Source organism: Pelodiscus sinensis, chromosome 2, assembly GCF_052426305.1.
Source record: "Pelodiscus sinensis isolate ZL-2025 chromosome 2, ASM5242630v1, whole genome shotgun sequence".
Lineage (NCBI taxonomy): Eukaryota > Metazoa > Chordata > Testudines > Trionychidae > Pelodiscus > Pelodiscus sinensis.
The window spans coordinates 89,178,280-89,202,903 of NC_143053.1; the positions used below are offsets into that span (position 1 = coordinate 89,178,280).

The 24,624-nt window shown below is 41.5% G+C and overlaps 1 protein-coding gene across 2 annotated transcripts in view; it reads right to left on the reverse strand.

Moving 5' to 3' along the window:
* Positions 1 to 24,624, reverse strand: part of SPIRE1 (spire type actin nucleation factor 1) — a 200,547-nt gene that overhangs the window by 20,367 nt on the left and 155,556 nt on the right. For both annotated transcript variants that reach the window (XM_089776314.1, XM_075921001.2), the window contains exons 7-10: positions 18,615 to 18,701; positions 18,064 to 18,193; positions 5,257 to 5,426; positions 66 to 156 (exon numbers count right to left, since the gene is read on the reverse strand). In XM_089776314.1, the coding sequence (XP_089632440.1) occupies positions 66 to 156; positions 5,257 to 5,426; positions 18,064 to 18,193; positions 18,615 to 18,701 (478 nt within the window). The remainder of the gene's footprint in view (positions 1 to 65; positions 157 to 5,256; positions 5,427 to 18,063; positions 18,194 to 18,614; positions 18,702 to 24,624) is intronic.

The window sequence follows — 24,624 nt, forward strand, 5'->3', positions numbered from 1 at the left end:
GTAGGAAAGCAAAACAAAAACTCTGTTTCTGCTTAAACAGGCTTCCCTAGACACTAAATACTTACTCTTTCTACCAGAGTTCGCTTCTTGAAAACTGTCTTCCATTTGGGAAAGAGACACGCTGGTGTTGCTTGCTGATCTGTGCATAGACTCCTCCTGGAAGTAAACAAAATTGGAAGACTTCGAATTTTTCAGTCAGTCTCTCTCACACTCCTTCCTCCCCATATAAATTATATATACACCAGCAAAAACTAGGCAAGCCTTGTGTAAATAGGATTTTCTAAATATTTTTGGGGGGGACAAACTGGAATACAGGCAGTCCCCGGGTTACGTAAAAGATAGGGACTGTAGGTTTGTTCGTAAGTTGAATCTGTATGTAAGTCGGAACTGGTACATATTTTGGGGGGAGACGGGGAGCTGGAGTTAGGTGGAAAAGACCCTGATTCTTATACAACTTCCTTATTCTAAGAAAAACACATACTTTTTTGATATGAAGGTTTTTTTGGTTGATATTTTAATTAAAAATTGATCATAAGTTTCAGTGTTTCATGCTATATCCAAATCTTCCTTTTGGAGTACCTGAAAGATCCCAGTTATTCATTTAATAGTCAGAATCTTTGTTTTTTATAACTAAAAAAAGTTTATTCAATGCATATTACTGTTCCAAATAGAATTTGCTACAGATAGTTCAGTGAAATAGGTATTAAGTGTAATCAATAGTCATTGGAGAGCACAGTGAAATATTGATACAATCAAAGCTGTTGTTGTATTCTGCTGAGCAGAAAATGGAAATCCCTTCCTGTGAAGTGTATGCGTGTGAATTTATCCACAAGATTAATTTTAAAGAAAAATTCTGTGTTGGGAACAGGAGTTTAGCCACAGGTGGGTCCTCATTGTCCACTCACCCACTTTGCAACCAGACCCATCCCCTCGGGGCTTACCCTGCTCCGCTCCAGCCAGGGTGTGGGATTGGGGCTTATCCCCTCTTCCTTTCTGTCCTGCTCCTCCCCATTCTTGCCCACCCACACCACTGAGTAATTTTTCAGCTTTACCTCTGCCAGGCTGGAAGGGACTTGTTAATTTCACGTGACGCTACCAAGATACTTGCAGCTCTAGTGCTGAAGAGGGAAAGAGCTGTTGCTTCCAAGGTGGGGACTGTAACACAATGGGTCTCACTGCCTGCTGCTCCTGCTGTTCCCTAGGAATTTAATTTTTCCGCTCTGGGGTGCCCCCTTTTGGCTGGTGTCTTGTTCCCCCCCCCAGCAGACCCACGTCCTCCGTGGCGAGAAAAGCCGCTCCGCTTCTCCCTGGTCTGCTGGGGGGAAGCGCCCCCCGCGCCACCGAAGGCGGCAACAGTGAGGGAGGCACCCCGCACTAGCTGCGCCCCCCCCCCCCCCGTTTGTAACTAGGGATCCAACGTAAGTCGGATTGATGTAACCCGGGGAATGCCTGTACACAGTACACACTCAATATATTTAATTATATTGTTAAAAATGAACAGAAAGCGAGGTAACTCTGTTGTAATCTGCCTCTTCCTCAATAATAATTATTTCTGGCATTGAGGGCCTAGCAGGGATTTATTTACAAGACAAATTAATACACATTTGTACTTCATATCTACAAGAAATCAGGATTCAGCACTTAGCGTCTCAGGTCTCCAAAGGAATGAGGCGTGACCCTGGTGGACATGTGACCCGGTAAAGAGCAATTAATCTAATCACTAATCTCCCCAACCCGGTTCTCTAATCTCTGCACTTCTCCCTCCCTCTGTGTTTAAAGAAATCTCATTCATTACATAAGCATGTTCTCATCGCAGCAGCCAAGCACTACCAAGTTCTAGGAGACAGAGAAATAGGCTTTGACTAAATTATAATCTGGGGACCCTAAGGGAATAATTCTAAATAGGTTAGCCCAGTTTACTCTCTATGCATGGAAACGTCTGAGTCATTCATAGACTATTAGAATACTAACCTCCCCCCGCTCATTTCTTCATGCCCCATACTGAAAAAACCAGAAAATAAATATGGTATTTCAACATAATGCTCTTGCTTGGTTCTCTTTACTTTTCCTCACAGGTCCTTTTACCCAACATCTGTCCATCTGGTAACTTTCTGATATTCAATTTATATTTGTTCTTTAATACTGAACACAGCATTGTGCCTGAGTTCTAACCAGCACTGATGAGGTTAGCATGATTATCTTCCTTGTTTCACAAACTATTCAGTTAAATCAACTCAATATAACATCTATCTTTTTTTGCAACAACATTGCATGGTCAATTAACTTTCCATTTATTATTTATTTTATCCTCCAGAGATTTCCCTATGCAGTATCTCAGGCTACAGTGTACTCCCCAATCCACTGTCATGCAGTTGATTATTTCTTCCTACAAAAATCAATTTATATTTATCTTTACTGACTTTCTTTTTATTTACTTAGTTCATTTTTCCAAATCACAGATCATGATGTTTTAGCTTCACACTGAACTGCAAGATAGAGGATCATGAATTCTAGTCTCGGGTGTTTCACTGGCTGCTGCTGCTGTTGCTATTTTGTTGCCCTTCACAATCTTATTATTAACAAAGCCTCATCCACTACTATTGTATATCTATTTTACAGATTAGATAACAGTGGTTATTTCAGGCAAAATTGTGAATCAGACCCAAATCTGATCCACTTTGTCACATTGACTTTCAGAATGACCATGTCCCATTATATGCCTGCATAACCCATAATACTGCAGGAATACTCTGTCAGCATCTAGCAGCTAGATCAGATATAGAGTTTTATGACTCTACTGCCTTCATTGACACATTTCTTAAGCACAAGTGATAGGGTATGTCTACACTACAGCACTATTTCGAATTAACTTAATTCGAAATAGTTAATTTGAATTAAGCTAATTCGAAATAACGCATCTATACACAAAAACTATTTCAAAATAGCATTTTTCTATTTCGAAATAGCACGTCCACACTGAGTGGACCCTGAACGGAAGTTAAGGCTGGCCGGAACCAGTGCCGGCAGGGCATTAGGTTAGGACTTAGTGTGTGGGGCTGCTGCCTGAGGCTAACTGAGCTCCGTGCTTAAAGGGACCCTACCCCCACCCCAGACAGACAGTTCTCAGAGTTCCCTACTTGTTTGTCTACCTCGATGAGGGACAGCAAAGCAGCCCTGTCTTGGAGTGCCCTGAGTGCCCACACTCGGGACACCAAAGCACTCGGACACATAGAGCCAGAGCTGCCCCTGGGCACGCCGGTGCGTCTCGTGGGGTCGTTGCCATCAGCCCGGCTGCACTTGCTGCAGGCTGCCATCCGGAGGGGAGGAGGGTCCATCGGTAGGCTGTCAGGATCCAGGAAGTCCTGAGGGAGAGCATCCACCCTGAGGAGCCCTCAGAGCCTCCCTGGTCCTCCCCACTCAGGGCTGGTGCCCCATTCCTCCCTTATGTCTTTCCACTTACTCCTTCCTAGCCCACCTTTCTGATGTCAAATAAAAGACACGTATGTTCAAAAATAGAAACTGGGTTTATTGAACAAAACTGGGGGGGGAATGGACCTCTGGGGAGACTGGGAAAAGGAGGTGGGAGGGGGGAAGAGGGAGGGTGGGAGAAAGGAGCTGGAAGGGGGAAGCCAGGGGAAGAAGGGGGAGGGGAAGCTCAGGGCTCAGGTTTGGGGGGTCTCGCCGGACCAACCTGACTTTCATGCAAACCTGCTCCTGGGTTTGCATGTGGTCTTTGGTGGCCAGGCTGGCAGCTATCCTACCATAGACGGCCATGTTCCTCCATCTAGGGCTGAGATCATGGAAGTTGGGGGCATCCCCCCCCAAACCTGAATAAGGTCAATGATCTCCACCCTGGACCAGGAAGGCACCCGCCTTCTCCAGCCTCTGGCAGGCTCCTGGGAGCTGGCAGACTGCTCCTGGGGAACATTGGAGGGCTGGCTGCCAGTAGCTTGCTGGCTGTTTTGGGGCCACTGGGTCCACTGCTGGCTCTGGGCTGGCAGGCTTGGAGCTGGCACAGGCACTGTGTCCAGGGTCTACCCCTTTAATGGCTCCAGGGCTGGGAGAGAGAAGAGTAAGTTTTCCTGGTTGTGCCCAGAATGGCCACCAGGGCTCCCTGGGAAGGGCTGGAGGCCCCCTATTTCGAATTAAGTGTCTACACAGCACTTAATTCGAAATAGCTATTTTGAATTTGGTGTTACTCCTCGTAGAATGAGGTTTACCAAACTCGAAATAAGTGCTCCACTATTTCGAATTTATTTCAAATTTATTTCAAAATAGCGGTTTGGCTGTGTAGACGCTATTAAAGTTAATTCGAAATAACTGCTGTTATTTCGAATTAACTTTGTAGTGTAGACATACCCATAGAGACTCATGTTTCACCTCTAGATATGGATGCCCTGATCAGTCCTCACTGTTGACCCAGAACAAGGACACTGTTACACTTGGCTAGACTTTCTGTAACTTCTAGACCACGCTCTCCTCCCAGAACCAGGAACAGAAACCATAAATACTTATGCCCAGCATTCCACAAATGGCTGTGTAACCCATAGGAGCCCACAGGGAAAAAACGAGGGGAACCCACCAGCAGCCCCTTATTAGCTTCCCACACCCTCTCTCTATGCTTCTTACCCACTGGCAGGTCCTAAGGATCAGCACCGCCCCTCTCCTTCCCCATGCCTCCAACCCCCTGCGATCAGTTGTTCTGCAGCATTCAGGAGGCTGGGGGAGGAGGAGGGAGAAAGGACACTATGTACTTGGGGGAGGGAATGGAATCGTGGGTGGGAAGAGGAGGGATGGGGGTGGAGCCTGGGGCAGAGCCATAGATTGAGCATTCCTCATACTTTGGAAAATTGGTAACCCAGGTTCAATTGTGCATTGTTTCTCTCTGCTTCCCCCCAGGCTCTCAACCTGTCCCCAAGGCCGCGCTGCTCAGGGGAGGTGGCTTATGAGAAGGGGTTGAGTTATTAAAGATGGGGCGGAGCAGGTGTGGAGTGTGGGGTGGTGTCCGGTAACCTACAACTTCCTAGGGATAGGAGGGACTGGCGGGAGGGATAAGGATGGCTGCTTGATCTGGCATTGCCCCAAACACACAGCACAGAGCTGCTTAGAGCACCACAGAATTTGGGACGGCTGTGTAGTTTGCATATTGATTGGGATGGGCTTGCTTATGAAATTATTGCCCCAGTTTATTAGTTCCATGAATTAGTAGAAAGACTAAAATCTGAAATTCAACGAGGTAAAAGCATGTTGACTTACCTCTGAATCTGAGCTGTCCAGTTCAGCCAATGTAGGGGCTTTAAGGAGTCTCTTTCGCTGCACTGTCACCTGGGTACTGCTGACACCATTCATCTTTGAGCCTGGCGCCAAGCTACCATTCACTACAGAGCTGTCTGCTAATTTTCTTGAGGCCTTTGGTGTGGATACATCTGGCAAAAGAAACAAATGGTTGTACCTGAGCCTTAGAAGGAACAGATATCAGGGCAATCAACTGTGATGCCCTTCTGAGCTCTTACTGCCAAGGCAGCATGCACAGAGAAAAACCTCATATGAAAACTTCACATGTAGAGTTATTTTACTTTAGCAACATTTTGCTCAGAAAATTACAGGCTGTAATTACATGTGTGACATGATGTGAGAGAATGAGAGCAGTGGAAATGAAAGCAGTGCACTTCAGTTTTTTAAGCTTCAGCATTTTTTAAAAAAATCCTCCTTTAAAGGAGAAAACATCCACCACCTAATGCGGGGTGGCCAACCCACGGTTCGTGAGCCACATGGCTCACAAAGCTGTCCCATGCACCCCTACAATCGGCCCCTGGCCCCCTGTGCGCCCCAGGTGCAAGGGAGCTGTCTGGCATGGCAAAATGGCGCTGGCAAGATGGCAGCGGCCGATGGGATCCTGATGTGGCAAAAAAGCTTGCCTGCGGTTTTTAAAGGGGCAGCATCCTTTTGTTGTTGTTGTTTTGCTCAACTCTGGCTGGTGGGGAGATCTTCCTTTATTGCCCCCGCCCTTTCCTCTCAACAATTTTGGTGCGGCTCTTCGCATTTTTTCCGCCGCTGTTTCGGCTCTCTTCATTTAATGGATTGGCCACCCCTGACCTAATGCTTTGCTGCAATTCAGCCTGGCCTACACTAACCCCCCGGCACCCGTCGATCTACCCTCTGCAACTTCAGCTACGCAAATAGCTTGTGTCTTCCATGTGGTAAGGTCAGAGGGGGCTGCTCTCCTGTCTACTCTGGCTACTTTTCTCATCCTGGTAGAGTACCAGAGTTAACAGGTGAGCATGTGGAGACTGATTTAAGGTGTCTAAATAGACATGATCAATCGACCACCGGTGGACTGATTGCTGCAGCACTGCTCTACCACATAATGGAGACAAGGCCCTACGTAAACAGAATCCAAAGAAACAGGGATGCACTGCTAAAACCAGACAGTAACTACTAAGTGAATAACAAGACCATTCTACATTGAAATTATGAATTTTGACACAAAACAAACACAAACTATTCCAGAGAAGGTACAATTATACTGTCTTTTTCATATAATGAACAGCAGTGACAATGAGTTAAACATTTTGTCTAAAATGTGCATAATCCCATGTTTATATCTGAATGCATAATAAAAATTAAAATGTAGATGTTTGGTCAAGTCTTGCATCATGTACCAATGGATTCATGAGACCTGACTCAGTTTACACATATCAGGTTTTACCTGGGTGTAACTTAACTGAATTTGGTAAAATAGCTCTGGATAGTCACTGGTACAAGGTCAAAATGAGGCCCATATAATGCAAGTATGAGGTCTGCTGTGCCCAGTCTAAACTTAGACAGTACTCCAGTTTTTGATACTCTAGCTGGGGGAAAATGTGAAACTGACATGTCTGTTTTATTCCAGAAAAATAGAAAAAAAACCCAGTGAGGTTTCAATATGTTTAAAAATTTTCTCTGTGTTTGGAGGGGCAGAATTTAGTGGAAAAATGTACATCTCTCGTTTGCATATTCATCTATGCAGCTGGTCTTTTTAATGTATGGAGTTATATGGTCTCCATCAGTGTAGTGAAGTGAATGAGTATTTCACAATATATTTACTCTCACAACATCCTTGTGAGTTAAGGAAGTATTATTCCCATTTTACAGCTAGGGAACTAAGGCAAACAGTTTTAAATGACTTGTGCAAGGTCACATGGAATCTCTGTGGCAGAGCAAGGAATTGAAACCAACCTCCTAAATCCGATGCTAGCACACTAACCACTGATCATCCCTTTTAGTTGCCTCTGTAGCTGCACTGGTGTAAATAATGAGTGTAGACAGTTTTTCCTGGTACAGCACAATTTGCACTGGGGGGTAATTGTCTCTGCAGTAGGGGGACTGAATTGATGAAGCTTCTCTGGAAGCTACAATTACCCTGTGTTGGTAGACAAGGACTCAATTATTGTAACTTGACTACAAGATTCTCATTTAGGCTGATTTTTACTTTAAACAACTAAGTTAAATTAATTACACATTTGTAAATGGTAATCAGGTAATGGCTAAATGTTGGAACTAGACAAATAAAATGGGAGGGAGGAGAAGGAGGGGAGAGAGTACAGTGTACTTCCTTCTGCAACTAAATAAGTGAGAAAAGGGATTATTTGGATCATTGGAATACTCCAAGTTTGTAAATCTGAATATACACTATTATTAGATATTTGACATTTTCCCCTACCAAGAGTCTCACGTTACAGGCTTCAGAACTTCTCTACTCTTTATTCTTTATGTCTCTAGGGGTGTGTCTAGACTACATGCCTCCTTCGACGGAGGCATGTAGATTAGCCAGATCGGAAGAGGGAAATGAAGCCGCGATTAAAATAATCGCGGCTTCATTTAAATTTAAATGGCTGCCCCGATCTGCCGATCAGCTGTTTGTCGGCAGATCGGGGGAGTCTGGACGCGATGCCCCGACAAAGAAGCCTTTCTTCATCGACACAGGTAAACCTGGTTTCACGAGGCTTACCTGTGTCGATGAAGAAAGGCTTCTTTGTCGGGGCATCGCGTCCAGACTCCCCCGATCTGCCGACAAACAGCTGATCGGCAGATCGGGGCAGCCATTTAAATTTAAATGAAGCCGCGATTATTTTAATCGCGGCTTCATTTCCCTCTTCCGATCTCGCTAATCTACATGCCTCCGTCGAAGGAGGCATGTAGTCTAGACACACCCCTAGGGTATTATTAATGGGCCTCTTGGATGGTAAAATATCATCTGGTGCTGAATAGGTTTTTTTCCCCTCCTTCCTGATTTTCAAAGGGGTCACCAGTTTCTTCCTAGCATTGTCACTGCCCAATGTGATTCCAGAAGGCAGTGCTCACTCATCCCCATCTTGCAGTAGTTTTAAAAATTCCACTCGTGTTGCCTGTACTGCCTCTCGGGATGACAAACCCCCCATGGTCACTTGCATACAGTTACTTGGGAAACCCTCTTTACTTTAGCTAAGGAAACCTTGCACATAATAGTTCCTAACAGCCAGAGAACAGCAATGGTCACAAGAATAGAATGGGCATATGCAATTTCTCTTCCCTCAAAACCCTTTTTAGGAACATAAGACAGTGATCTCACTGCCTGAAGAACAGTCAGTATGAGAAAGGACCCATGTGTCTATAGCCATTGGATTTGGGAGGTGGAAGGTGAGTATGCATGTGTTTTGCATCCTCCAAAAACATCCAAGTAATTGGTAGCATCCAGGTCTTGGAAAAGGGGCTCCCAAGTTAGGGTAAGAAATGTTGTGTACTGAATAGTCAGGACATACATTTTATAGATTAATGTTTCATTAAGGTGCCCTCTTTAGACCAAAGTATGGGACATGTGAGACAGCTATCATTCGTGTTGCCTGCTTATACATACAAAACCTAGAAGAGTTCTATTTTTAGACTGGAAGCCCACAACTGAAAATAGTACTGAAAATGTTTAGAAGTGTTTACTGATTTACTACAATACCCTGAAATATAAGTGAAACTCCAGGTGAATATAGTAGAACATAACACATCACATTTTGTTTTGAATGGGTCTTAAATATCATGTCATTCATCACCCATCACACACACACTGAGGAAATCCAGAGGGAAGGGTTTTTTTTTCAAGTATAAAAGAGTTAAAAAAAACCACACGTGCATATCTAATTTCCAAAAATATGTTTGTGAATAAAAAGATTGAGTTTAGTTTACTATGATTCACATGATCAGACTATTAGTTATTTTTAAACATTGGGATAACTGCTGGGTACAGGGGGAAAAATGTGAATCCATAAACTTTCACAGATTTCAGTGTAAATGATTGCCCAAAAATTCTGATGGTGTTATTTGTTACCCTCTAGTCACTTCTGTTATTCGCCTGCTTAAAAAGTTTAGGTAATCTAAACAGGAATTAGACACATAGTGATGTAATGATTAACCACACTGCTCCTAAAACACAGATAAAATAGTCAAAATGGATTCCTCACAAACAACCAATAAACTAATATTTATTAATAATGAATACCTAATGAAGACAATCACATTTGTTTTGCAAACAATTAACTGAAACCAACACTGGATTTATAACAAAAATACCCATAAAATATTTCAATATATAAATAAAGCTCTGGGTCATACAAATGATTGTGAATATTTCTGAGGTGATTCACCTGCTACCCAGACATGCATGTGTATCTAGGGGGCTTTAGAATGAACATTTTATTTCAGTAGAAATTAATTTTTTCCAATTAAGGGCAGCAGCATCCATTAACTGGGTTGCAGATGACTGATTCCAGGGTGAATATTAGCTGAAGCATTAGGATAAATACTTTTGTTTTCTCTGAGTGTCTCTTAAGCTATCGATTATTATAGGTCATATGGAAACAACAAAAAGATTTGGGTTTGATTACTTGACTACATAGGCCATATTTGTTCATTTTAAAGTGACTATTTAAATCTGGAATGGGGAACCTTTTTTGGGTTAGAGGTCAGCCACTGTCCTACAAAGTTGGTCGGGGGCCACACAAATGAGAAGCAAAAAAACCAAACCCTCGTTGACATGGTCCCTGACTGAGGAGGAGAAAGAGGAGAAAGACGCTCCCCACATTCCCCTCACACACCAGAGCCCTGAGCCTCAGAGACTGGATCCACACAAGCTGGAGGCCACATCCAGCCCCTGGACCTTAGGTGCCTCACCTTGGTTTAAATCCTTGTGTTGCTATTTCTGTGTCTGTGTTTAATGTTAAGATAAGTGTGAGAGAGAGCACAAGACCAAAAAAGCCAGGATAAATTGAAATTTGTTTCTATTTACATGTAAGACTACTTCTCTTATGAAACAGGGAATTAAGTAAATCACAGATTATATGATAATTAACCATATGGTGTTTCTGTCCTAAACCATTTTCATTGACACATGACAGGAACAGAAAACTAGACCTGGTTTCTATTGTAAAATATTCACCTTTGCCTTAACATTTTTACTTTTACTTAACATTTTAGCACTTCAAAGCGAAGGCAGAAAACAAAATGGATTCTTGGGATTAATATAGATTTGTCCTCCATTAGTTACATTGTGAGACTGAGAAAATATAATAGGATGAGTAATGGTAGCACAAAGATGTGCTCTTCATTATGATAGGTGACCTGCTTATTTAATTCTGATAAAAAATTAATCATTACACTGAAAATTGTATCTTTCTAGGTATGGGCATCATGTGCATTACCATGGTATATAAACTAATTTTCTGCCTTTCCTGAGCATTTTCCTGAGATTCAAATGATATTCAAATGATGTGTGAGCCTGCTCAGCATCTCATGGGTTTGGGCTTCGGAAGAACAACCCTTAAGGGAGCCTGGGCACAGCAGCTTTGGAAAACAAACAATGAAAAGATCAACTCTGTAGATACAGTATGAAAAACAGATGACTTCTGCTGCAGTCACATCACTTGTTTTGTGTTTGATCTAGAACAGGAAATGGGCTCTACTGTCAGGGTCAGATACTCCTATCTTTTGAGCCAAGTTCAACACAGGTCCAAGTAAGCAAAAGTGGTTTTAAGCTACCATTAAGACTGCTGTAACACTTATATCCAGCTCTATTCTGACAGAAGGGATAGGAAAGTCTTGTTGTGTATAGCCTATTTCCCCTAGGTAGACAATGGCTGAGAAGAGCGACACGTACCAGTCATACTAGCTCAACACCCTAGAGTTTCTCTTACACAAGGGGTCCTTCATCACTCAGTCAAGCCAATAACAGCCGCTTTGGATCACCTGAACACCACAAACTGCTGTAGAGGGGCCCCAGAACCTGTCCATCAGCATGAAATTTGAAAGGAAGGTTCTGTTTTTCTGTGAAAGTTTACATTTTTATGATTTCTCTTCAGCTGGGCAGACAGCAGTGAAAACAATCATCAAGAAAAAATGTGAAAATAATAATTACAAAATGGAAGCAAATTTAAGTCCCTCCCATCAAAATAAAGAATAAGGCAAATAACCAACAAAGCAATTAAATTAAACAAAGCCATTTGTTTGCTATTTATTTACATCCCAAACTATCTAAATCACTTTATGTTGCTCATTGGTTGTCTCACTTCTCCCTATGAGAAGGTTTTGATTACCCCGAATTTGCTTCCAAAGATAATGTATAAGGAGGATCATTCAGACAACAAAGCAATATCACATCTCTGGGTAAATCATACGAGTGCAAAAGTACATTTAGCAAATGAATAAAGAAAACAGGAGGAGTTCTTCACTGGTCGGAAAGATCAAATCCAAGGCATAATTTAGTACTGTACTTTGTATTATATTTGGATTAATAAAGGGAAGTTACACAAAATAATTTGGGATTTATTAAGAACACGTCTCAGATCCATGACTGAACAGGAAGTCTGAAATGAGCAAGAAAATCAAAGATAAGAAGAGAATAAGCAAACAGGCACATGCAGAAAGGACGGCGCTGGACATCCTTCCTGCTATGCTAATCAATAAAAGTACTCATGCCATGTTGTGTTCTACTCTCCTGCACTACCAGCTCATTCAGTATTATTTGGAAGTAATAGAAGAGTTGAAAAAAAAATGTACACTACTATCTGACCTTATGTGCAAGGAATTTCCATATCTTAAAAGGACATAGAACCTAACATAAGCATTGGCTTGGGGAACATTTTGCAGCCATTAGACAATTTTACAATACATAGCTAGATGCTCAATCTAAATTCTGTTGCTAGGATTACCAGTGTTTTTCTTTATATCAAATTATTAAACAATTCAAATATGGTCTTTCTAGACAATAAATAGACACACATTGGGCCATATTACCTCCTCTTACGGAAAAATCCAGAGGAGATTGGAGAGATGGGAATGGAAGAGAACTTCGAGAGAATCCCAGGTCATTCCTGGTGTCTGATGGGGAATGTTAAATTCCCATCCCAGCTGTAGTCCATGTACCATAGCAGAGATACAAGCTTCACTGCACAGAAGGTACTTTTCCTTTTCTGTGGCCAGTCTTAGTGAGAAGTCTTGCATCCTCATTAGAAAGTTAAAAAGCTTCTTCTATGACTACTGAGATTTCCTCCTCAACGAGAGGGATTTTACAAAGAATTATACAGAAGAACAAGGGTGCATTAAAAATTAATTGAAAAATTCCAAGATGGTGGCCAAGGAGAGCATCTCCATGGATTTGTTAGAAATTTTACATCCTTTTTTTACATTTTAATGCTGAAAAGCTCAGTAAGCACTTATATCGTATTTTCCGGCGTATAAGACGACTTTTTATACTAAAAAATATCCCCCAAAAATCGGGGGTCGTCTTATACGCCGGGTATAAACATACAGGCAGTCCCCGACTTGCAGGTACGAACGGGGCTTTTCTCGCCCCGAAGGACACAGACTGCGGGACCTCGTGGTCCTGCCGCCCGTGTACTCCGGGGCAAGAAAAGCTGCTCCGCGTCTCCCTGGTCTGCAGACCAGGAAGCCGTGGAGCAAAGCCGCGGAGGGACTCCGGCAGCGGGGCAGCCCAGGCGCGCCTGGGCTGCCCCGCTGCCCGAGCCCCTCCGCGGCTTTGCAAAGCCTCGGGGGAAGCCAGCAGCGGGGCAGCCCAGGCGCGCCTGGGTTGCCCCACTGCCCGAACCCCTCCGCGGCTTTGCAAAGCCTCGGGGGAAGCCAGCAGCGGGGCAGCCCAGGCGTGCCTGGGTTGCCCCACTGCCCGAGCCCCTCCGCGGCTTTGCAAAGCCTCGGGGGAAGCCAGCAGCGGGGCAGCCCAGGCGCGCCTGGGTTGCCCCACTGCCCGAGCCCCTCCGCGGCTTTGCAAAGCCTCGGGGGAAGCCGGCAGCGGGGCAGCCCAGGCGCGCCTGGGTTGCCCCGCTGCCCGAGCCCCTCCGCGGCTTTGCAAAGCCTCGGGGGAAACCGGCAGCGGGACACCCAAGACGCGCTGCAGCTGTCCCACTGCCGGCGTCCTCAGAGGCTTTGCTCCTGGTGTCCCTGGTCTGCTGGAGACGGTCCCCAGCAGACCAGGGGCACCGGAAGCAAAGCCGAAGCGGTGGCGGGGTGCCGCGCTTCTGAGGCTTTGCTCTGGCAAAGGCTCAGAGGCGCGGGACCCCGCCATGGCTGCGGCTTTGCTCCCGGTGCCCCTGGTCTGCTGGGGACCGTCTCCAGCAGACCAGGGACACCGGAGCAAAGCCGGGGAGGCGGCGGGGTCCCTCGCCTCTGAGGCTTTGCTCTGGCAAAGCCTCAGAGGCGCAGCACCCTGCTGCCGCTGCGGCTTTGCTCCCCGTGTCCCTGGTCTGCTGGGGGGAGGGGGGCGCAGCTAGTGCGCCCCCCCCCCCCCCAGAAGACCAGGCTTTTGTTGTGGATCCTGGGGCAGAGCAGCTGGGGCGCTGCCGGTTGGCCTCTTAAGGGGGGGTAGTCTCATACGGCGAGTATAGGCGAAAACCTATGTTTTAACTAGAAAATTAGGGGGTCGTCTTATACGCCCAGTCGCCTTATACGCCGGAAAATACGGTAACTAAAATAAAGCTTGCAACGCTTCTACTATCGCTAAAAGTCATTTGTTCGTCATAACAGTTCCACATTGCATGGAGAAATGAAATTATATTATATACATACCTATTCAATAGGTATATACATGGGAGTTTCTCTGTGCAACGTGTGTGTACATGCAATGCTAATTAAGAACATTTCAATAAAAGATGTAACTGTTTTTGAATAATCTGAAGAAATAAAATAATGAAGAAGATGAAGTCAAAAAGTGGCACCCTAGATGTTTGACTTAAGACAGTACAGTACTTATATTTGTTGGTCAAACTAATACTCAAGACTATAAAACTTGGTTTAAAGTAAAGTTTCAAGGGAAAGTGCTGATTTAATAAATAATAATAAAATCAGACTAAGCTGAAATAGTGTACCAAACCCTTTCCTATGGGTTTAGGGCTAGCTGTGAAATACCTTATTCTTCATAAAATTCAATTAAAGGTGAAACATAGTTTCTAATATGAGTATATCCCTATTTGGTACCAGAACTATAGATTTGAATAGGAAATCTAGCTGAATCTTTACTTTCACTGACCATGGTTTAGAAGAATCCCTTCAAAGTTTCTTTCTTATATGAGGGTTAAACAAACAAATGGATGAAACAAATTTCACAGTAAACACAATAACCACGTCAGAGGTGTTATAGCACCTTTTACCTGACAGGTCAAAACTGTAAGACATGCTAAGTGGCCGCATTGCTGAAAAAAGAAACAAAAACAACAAAAAGAAAATAAATCAGCTGTTCAGAAAGCAGAGAGGTAACAAAAAGAAAAGATTAGGTCCACTTGAGACATTTTGGATTCCCATGCACAGGAGGCTAACATAAATCCAAAATGTGTCTAAAACACCTTTTTTCTTTACTGTGGTAAAACTGCAAGTGTAAACACTACAATTGCATCACTGGCACTTGCAAATACTGAAGTATAAAAAAGATATTTTAAAAGATTGAACTGTAGAACACTAGGATTGTAAAGCAATAAAACCAGATGCCAACACAAGAGATAAGAATCTTGAAACAGAATGTAAGATTTTCACTTCAAATAACATTTATGAAAGAAAAATTATAACTGACAGAGAAAAAAAATAAAAAGTACAGAACCACATTTCACACAAATTTCAGTTAATTTAAAAAAAAGTCCTAAATTTCTAGAAGCTTAGTCTCTTATGTTTTTAACTAATTAAAAGAGATATTTAAAAATATTAATATTTCTTATGGAAAAATACATAAAACAATGTATTTGGCTGAATTCTGCCCTTTATTAAAAGTTGCTTCCTGCTGTTCTGGTCTGCCTCAGTTTTCAAAATGGATGTACTATCCTGGCATCTCCTTTTCAGCACTCTGATCAGTTTGTTCCCATTCGTAGGACAAAAAGCAGTCTAAGGTTAACTTGGTCTGGAAAGTTTATTTAACCAATATCTTTGTCTCATAGTATTAAACATTTGTGGATTAATTTCATCATTCATAAAAATGAGAGACACGGCTATAAGCAACTGCCATGTCACAGTTAGCTCAGTTATTCAACATAGCTTAGTCAAAGTACCTCACTTCTGACATCCAGTGACTGGACCACTGATGAACATAAACTGCCTATTGTGATAAACAGATCCATATTTAAAAAAAATATGCAATGGCTAGTAGGGATTAGGATAATGACAAATTCATTCTTACTTGAGACAACTTTAGCAGGTCAACCCCAACAGTAAGAAAAAATGCCAGGTGGAAAATGACCTTTTTGGATATGCAAAAATATTCTGTACCTATTTGCCTGAACATTGACTTTCCAGTCTGTTTAATGTGCAAGCTTGTATGAATGATCCAGTAGTCACACATCTCCATAGATTAAGTATGTGTTTAGGTTGCATGGGGATATGGGAATCAATTCAAGTTATGTAGAGGTATCTGATCCAGAGCCAAACCTGGGAGTAGAGGTACTTTTCCTTTATAGCAAGAAAAGGCAATATACACCAGAAGCAACAGCAGTTGCAAAGACTGCCTACATATAGTAAAATGTCTGTCCACTTAACTTACAGCCATGTGTTTTAAATAGTTTTTAAACTCATCTTGTTCATACCAGGCAACAAACCCTTTTAATTAAAGGAATTGTACCTTCTATGCCTGTCTTTTTCTTTTGATCTTTCATGAGCCTGTAAAAACCACATACTTCTACAAACACTTATTCATACCGATCACTTCTCTGCAGCAAATTTCTCACTGTATAATTAGTCATGCACAATATGATTTCCAAGATCAATTACCATATATCAAACAAGGCTTAAACAACAGAACAATTCCTGCACACATACCATATACTATATATTTTCATAAATGTATCCCAAGACTTCATTTATTTTCACTATTGCCAACTGTGTCTGTCCAGATGGTTTAAATGTATTATCCATAATCATCTTCACATCTTTCTCCCATCTGTGTTCTATGTTGGGCTTCCATTTAGATTTAAATCCCTTAAGCCTTATTGCCTTACATTTCACTACACTAAATTACATGCAATACTTATCTATCTGAAAGCCATGACTATTTATAGCTTTCTGAATGTGGCTGCTCTTTTACAAAAATATATAAATTTTGCTCTGAAGAAAGTTTTGATATTTCAGACAACAAATGTATTGTGTCAGTTTCAGTGTGAAAAAGGAAAACAAAAGCAAATATAATGTAACAAAATTGTTTTCTTTCTTTCTTCACGCTAGTAACAATTAGGTGTTCACACAAGTGCCAGAGAGAGAAAAAATCTTTAATCTACTGTAATCTGTACATAAATCCTCCAATTTGTGCCCAGACATGCTCTGATATCCCATTTTTTGAGCCATATAACTGAGGGGTGAAAAATCTGAACAGACTGAAAGAGGACTGTCAATAGACTTAATCCTGCCTCCAGTGGAGGTGACTGGACTAGAAGATCTCTCAAGATCCCTTCTAGTCCTACAATTCCACGATTGTAACACTGAGTTTCCAAATGGAGATCATATCATATATTAAGGCTGAATGTTTATAGCTAAAGTGCACAGCAGGCTTCAGATGGTCTGTAAAACAGCATTCAGAATATTCTGCTCCTAAAATGCATTCAAGTGTCTATACAGACACTCGTCCCCAAAACTGGTTGAAACAAGAGTGATAACAAATTTCCTCTACAGATGGTGAATAAATAGAACCCGCTTGATTTTGAACCATTGCCCCAGGCATAGATATGCTGCCAAACAGAACAACAGAGAATGTAAGTGTGAGTTGTTTATTTGAGCCATAAGACATTACTCTTCCTCTGCAGCTATCCAGATAACAAAGCTTCTCTGAGACAATTAAATACTTTACTCTTATAGAAGGAAACTGGGAGCAACTATAGGGTATTTGCAATATATCTAGTGGTTTGGCTTTGCTTTAGTTCAATGATTCTGAACCATAAAGTGGCGACTGGTGAAAAAATTTAATACTTACGTAATTTTACAATTTACGAATGTTTCACATATACTACATAAAGTGTTTTGCAATACCGATCTGAATTAGTTGCTTATTAAAATTCACATGAATGCTTATAGGGGCTCCATGCCTTATACAGCAAAGTAAATATTTACATCCAAAATGACTACAATGCTCTCAGCTCAAAAGTTCAGAAAAACAAATACAGATAATCAATAAAGGCTCCTGAGATTAATGAATCTGACAGGAGGAAACATAAGAATAAAATGAAAGGAGAAAAATCTGTGTGTAACATATGTTGCATGTTAGCAAAACAAACTTCTATTCCTGTCCATGAGATAATATAATGTAACTCCCACTACATAATAATCAACATTACGGTTCTTAAAATCCTCTAATCATAACATCAGAAACCTGAAGCAATTCTTTTATTCCTAAAGTTATCCGAAAGGGTGCATAGCTCTAGCAAAATCTGCAGGCTTTACCCTTTTTTGAAAGGGTAAGAGTTATTTTATTCTCTATTTTAATTCAGTTCAGTGCAAACACGGCTATTATCGGTCCTCATGGGAGGCAGTTTTGTGCAAGTACTGCTGCTCAAAGCTAGTGTAAGCAAAACAAGTACTCACCTAGCCGGCTACGCCTGATCTCATCTGGTGAGACAGGGCGCAGCTTTCTTTCTGCCTTGATTTCGTCCAGGATCCTTTCATGGAGACTGCGTGGCCGTGGTGGGGTTGGTTTCAGTTTTCTTGCAGAGGCCTTGGATATGTAAAAAAAGGAATGTTCATGCTAAGCACCATGCCCAAAAAGCAATTTCACCAGGATGCTTTTAAATAACATATTATTGTGAAGCGATTTTACTTTCATTTGCTTATAAATATGGCTGAGCAAGTTCCTCAGAAAGATTTTTTAACAAGAATACTGGAAGGAAAATTTTATAAACACATAAGACAATACAGTTTCACAAAGATAATGGTTTCAGAATTTTATAATGGTCTTCCTACACAGACCAGAAAAGTGAAATAGCTCTTGTGTGAAACGCATAAGAATGAACGCATAACAAACAACCAATGTAATTTGTACGACACCATCAAAACAAAACATTAAAACTATCCTTGAAATACAAAAATGTTTAAAAAAGCCAGCCTTTCACTATGAAGAAACATATTGGATTACATACAGGATTTAAGGGAGGTCGTGATCGGATGAAATCCAGGATTATTTCATGAGCACTCTTTTTTAATCGAGGTGGAATATCCCCATTGACCTGAAAGGAGGAAAATGAAAAACATATTTTTATAGTCTGTATGCACATTTTTGCACTGTAATTAGATCATCATATCTTGAGGAAACCAGTAGTGTTGCACACTTACATTAAATATATCCTCAAATAATCTGCGTGCAATACACAGACAAGAAATGTTGCAGATAAGAGCATTTGGGGTTTATAAAACAGATGAGAATTAGTGTGATAATGATAACGTTAATTAACAACATTTAGGATTAGTCTTTGATGAAAATCAGACATCTGAGATTCTAGTATATTTGGAGAGAACACTGGTTTTATTACTGGGGAAATCTGCCTGTATCTCTCTTTGGAGGACAATGTGCCAACCCCTAGGGGTATGTCTAGTAGGGAATGTCTACACTGGCACAAGATTAAATTAACATACGCAGCTTCAGCTATGTTAATTGCATAGCTGAAGTGGAAGTACCTTAACTCGACTTTTGGTGCTGTCCACACTTTAGGAAGTCAAAATGAGAACAGTCTCCCTTCGACTTCCCTTACTCCTCATGGAAGCAGGACTATTGGCAATGACCAGAGTGCCCCTCTCAGTTCAAATTAGCTGTTTTAACTAGACCCACTAATTCAAACCCTGGAAGATCGACAGCACTGGCTTTGATTGTTCTCTGTAGAATAGATGTACCCTAATAGTTGTTCATTTCAGAATAACTCTGAAGTAAGCTAGTTCCTGGACAGACCAGCAGAGGTACCATGGTGGTGAGTTCCAACCCCTTACTCAGCCCATTTTCATTCTTTCAGGTCTAGCGGCCATTGGCACCGCTCTGAGTGCTTCAGGGCTGGAGCACCCACAGAAAAAAACAGCAGGTGTTTAACACTCATCTGCCAGCTCCTGACTGTCAGTGGCCTTGCTGATCAACTCTTCCCGCCCCTGAGCACCGCCTGGGAAAGTTGAAAGCTGGTGCCTGTGCTAGCGACTGCCATCTACTACAATGCCCACACCTGTACATCCTATCTAGAGTAGTGTGTGCTACTTTGGAGCAGCTGCACTGTGAATTTCTCAGCCTAGGTCACTGTCTGTCATTTACTTACACATTTAACATATTTCAAAGTATAAAGAGGGCTTGGAAGTGAACTACAGAGTTTGATACCATATCTAAAATTAATACTTTATAAAACTAAGCCAGCAAAAAGTATATGCGCAGAAGGAAGGAGGGGGAAAAAAAGAAATGCCTCTTATTGTAAGAGTTTTTCTTGCCTTCAGAGCTACAAGATCATTTCTTTTTCAGATGTCTTAATTTGGAGATAAGGAGAAATACAAACTATGCATCACAAAGAAAAGCTCTCAGTAATATATTGTAGATTCAGTATATAACAAAGCAGCGGCTCTCATGCAAACTGTAACCTGGAGACTAAAGTATGCTTTAGCAAAAGATTGCAGCAGTTTTAGGCAAAGGAATGCAACAGTGACCTTTTCCTGACTATAATCCATGTATATTCCATGAAATTCAGTACAGGTTACATCTCTCAAAACCAAAATTTTCTGGTTTCTGGATCAAAGAACCCTGGTAGCCTACTGGCAGTAGGGCAATCCAAGAGGGGCCAGGTTGAAGGAGCGGGTTGTGGCAAGAGTTTGGCGCCAGCCCACAATAGCCTGTGGCACTGGGACCAGTTTGGGGTAGTCCCCAGCAGCACAGGATCGGGCCGGTGACAACCAGTGGCAGCGCAGGACTGGGGCCAGAACCCTGGGCAGCCCATGGAAGCGGGACCAAGGCCAGGGCTGGTGGCACCCCCAGCAGCATAGGGCTGAAGCGCCAGGCAGATTGCAGAAGCAGGGCCAGAGCTGTGGGCTGCTGAGGGGCAGTAGCCCATGTTCTCAGCAGCCTGCAGCAGAGGGACCAGGTGTGTGGCTGGAGAAAGCCCCAGTAACCCACGGCAGCATGGGGCCGGAGCCCTGGACAGCCCACAAAAGCAGGGCCTGAGCCTGCAGGCTGCCAAGGGACTAGGACTGGAGCTCGAGCCCCTGGAAGCCCAACCAGGGTCAGACCCAGCCCCCAGCAGCCTGTGGTAGTATATGGCTAGAACCTATGCCAATGCGGGCTGCTGCAGCCCAGCAGCCAGTCCAGTTGGGGCAGCAGCAACAACCCAACAGGTGACCCAGCAGGCAGCCTGGCAGGGACTAGAGGAAGTCCCTCCATTTCTCTCCCAGCCCGCTGGCAGAGTTGGCGGCTGGGGGATGTGGCAGGGAACCATCTTTAGTCTGGCAAATTCCCTGGTTCAGGACCAGTTAGGTCCTGAGTGCAGAATAAAAGATGTCCAACCTGTACTTCACTTGTGTCGTTATCATACATTTTCTTTAAAAAAAAATCTGATTTTTAACGAAGTCTAATGTATGAGTCAGCTGGAACACAGTAGTCAGAAAAATAGGATAAAACAACACATGGCCTATACAATGCATGTAACATACTGAAACTAGGATGTTCCCATTCCTACATCAAGACAGACAGATAGCCTCTATAGCATTATCTCAGGAGAGGTCTATACTAGGGGTACAGACCAATCTAAACTATATTACAATAGTAATGTAAATTAAATTGACTTTGTTTAGATCTACTTATCCTGGGGTCCACACCATGATGGGCTGATAGAAGAAACCCTTCCATTGATTCCCCTTACTCATCTCATTCTGGTGAAGTATGGCAGTCAACAGTAGAGTGAGTGGCAGTTGATTTAGTGGGTCTTAAATAGACCTGCTAAATTGATGCCCACTAGACTGATCACTACAGTGTAGATCCATCACTAAATGGATATGAGCCCTCAGTGTGTGTCTGTAAATACTCAAGGCCAGCTGCTGCTGCTTGCTTATTCCAACCTTCCTGTAAAGACTCCTATACTGGAGTCATTAACTGTTTCGAGTCCCTTTGTTCTTTGCTCAGGCCTGGAGAAATAGCCTCATCACCTAACTGGAGCCATAGCTCCTCCACCATTCCCTTTAGGATCCTTAGTGTTTTCATTAGTGTATCTTTTCTCTATTGTTTCATTTCCTGTTTGTTTCCACCGAATAGCTTCCTTTAATTTAATTCTCTGCATTCAGACAGAAAATTAAGAAGGTAAACCGAGGCACATATGTTGTGGACAGAAATACAGAACTCTCCCACATCCTCCATACTCACCCAAAACATAAGAGATGAAAACATTTTAACAATGTTTTTATTAACATTTTTGATGGGGAGAATATTATTTTTTAAGCAATTATATTTCCTCCCCCTTTTTTTTTAAAAATCGATAGTTTTCAGACGCTTGCTTGTTTCACATGATGGGTAATGAGACATAAACTCTTCTTCTTTCAGGTCACTGGTTCAAGCACTGTCAAAGTTAGTAGTGATTGAAAGTTGTTAACATTAGACAGCTGTTTGGTGAGCTAATGATCTCAGTCCAGTCCCAATGGGACAACTGTCCATATCACAATATAAAGTAAATAATAAATGCAGTTCTACAGGACCTTTCACCTGAGGATCTCAAAGTGCTTTTACTCATTGAATTACCTTCTCACCACCCCTAAGCAATCAGTAAGGATTAAGATCCATATTTTACTGCTGAGAAAGCTAAAGCATCTAATTTGCTCTAGAGATTTCCCGAAGGTCACAAAGGAAGCATGCGGCAGAGTAACTGATACATTTATCAGTAGCCTCAGAGGAAACGCCAAGGACTTAAGATCAAAGCTGAGACTCTGGGCACTATGGACAAGCTTTTATCGCCATTATGAATGCTGTATTTTTTCTGCAGTCGAACTAACTTATTTGCAAAATGGAAACGCTGTCACAAGCATTATTTATTAAACAGTGATTACAAGATCTGGTAGCTATGAATGTCCTTATAGAAATAAAAGTCTTGGCTATGGATTATAAATTAGGTGAGATGAACCTGTACAAGCATATCTGAGCTATGCTGCCAGGCACAGAAAAAAAGTGTTGCATAATTGTAATTCTGTTCTGATACCAGACTAGAATCAGCCACATACAAATGTTTAATCAAAGTATCTGTCAAAATGATCCTATTATATTTCTTTTGTAAAAATCAAAATGAAAGAAAAATGCTTACATTTAAAATTTTGAAGAATTTTGTATAATGCAATCAAATAAAACTAGTAATATCTAATTAGAAAAAAATCAGGGTGGATAAAAATTTATGATTTTTAAAAATAAAAACACTTTTTTTATTTCAATCAGATTTTTTAATTTAAATTGGATTTTTTATTTCTTTAAAATCATCAGTAAAACGCTACAGTTCTCCTTTAAAAATAACACTTACAATTAAATCACAAACCTGCTACACTTACAGTCTCATAAAAATGAATTAATGACTCTAGTCTCTCCAGCTTATCAACTCTTGCATCTTGAATGTTCTGGGCTTTCAGTTTCTGTTTCTCAGCAGACTAAAATATAACATGTGCAAAGAGAGATAGAAGCTGGATAGTTTTTTGATCTGTGCTTAAGTGGTAGTGGATCTTGGCTAAGCATGGCAGAGGAGTTAAAACATTGTCTTAAGATAGAGAGACAATATATAGGAAAGGACGGAGACAGTACAAAAAGGAACAGTGCAGTGAACTGGAAAGAAAGAGGAAAGACATTCAGCACCCAGCTTTCTATATTCCCCCATACTTTTTTTGCCATAGAAAAAGTGTCCTACACCTAGAAGAGGCCCTATATGGGAATATTTTGAAGAAATTCCCTGGATAAAAATGGAAAACTTGTCAAGTGTAAGCAGTGATAGATGATGATGCAGGGCCTAGTTGCAAGCATGAAACATCATAAAGAAAACTGTTTATTGGGAGAAAATGTTGAAGATGAAGACGTGGATATGGCTGAATGGATCAACTGTTTAGTAACTTAAATAATTTTAAAAAGACTGAGGAGTCTTGTGGTATCTTAAAGACTAACAGATTTATTTGGGCATAATCTTTTGTGGGTAAAAACCCAAAGCATCATTATTTAAGAGTATGTATTTTAGTGTAAGTGTGATTTGACAAGTCAATTCCCAAGCTGTTTACTGTGTTGGATGTTGCTAGAAAAACCAGTTTATTTTAGCTAATCCTTATAGCTTATTTAATTAGTTAACAAGGTTTAGAATCTATCACTCAAGTATACAATACAGAAAGCTGCAGTAAGAGAAATCTAGAGTTGTAAGTTGCCATTTTCTTATTTTATATTACATAATACATGACCCCTATTTTTGGAACAACATGGTCACAGACAATAATGATGATGCCATCAGTCTATTCCTTATTTTACTTCAGCATACCTCAGGTTTTCCATGGGAACCCCATTCTATACTTGTTTTCTCAAAAAAACTGAAATAACAGAGAGTTCAATGGGGCTTGCTCCAAAATTAAGTGCACTCTATGTACAGTCAGTCTTAGTTTTTTGGGTAATTTAATTTAAATCAATCTACCTTGGAAAATGTGATCTGAGTATGTAAGATCTACCAGGAATGTAAACAATCACATAGCAAAAGCACAATGAGAAGAAAACATAAGGAAGAAGGCTTCCCACATTTCCTTTCAGCCCACCACTTTCACATTCAATAAACAAATATGATTTGTAGATAAATAGGTTGGTTGCAATTGGCAAGTCTGAGCTTGAATGGTTATGATGATAATAAATATAACCATGTATTTATAACAGGCCTTTGATCCCAAATGATTGAAAAGCACATTACAAATGACATTCACAAGAATTACTTCACTCAGCCATTGAAATGAAGCTAAACTATCTCAACATAGCTATACTAGGCAACATATTAGAAAGAGCAAAGTAGAATACTGTATCCAATTTACAATGCAGTATTCAACTGATACTATGTTTTAATTATATGAAAAATTTCAGTTGAAGTCGAACAAATGCCATGAGCTGATCACAAATAAGGTATGCTACATCAGTTCTAAAAC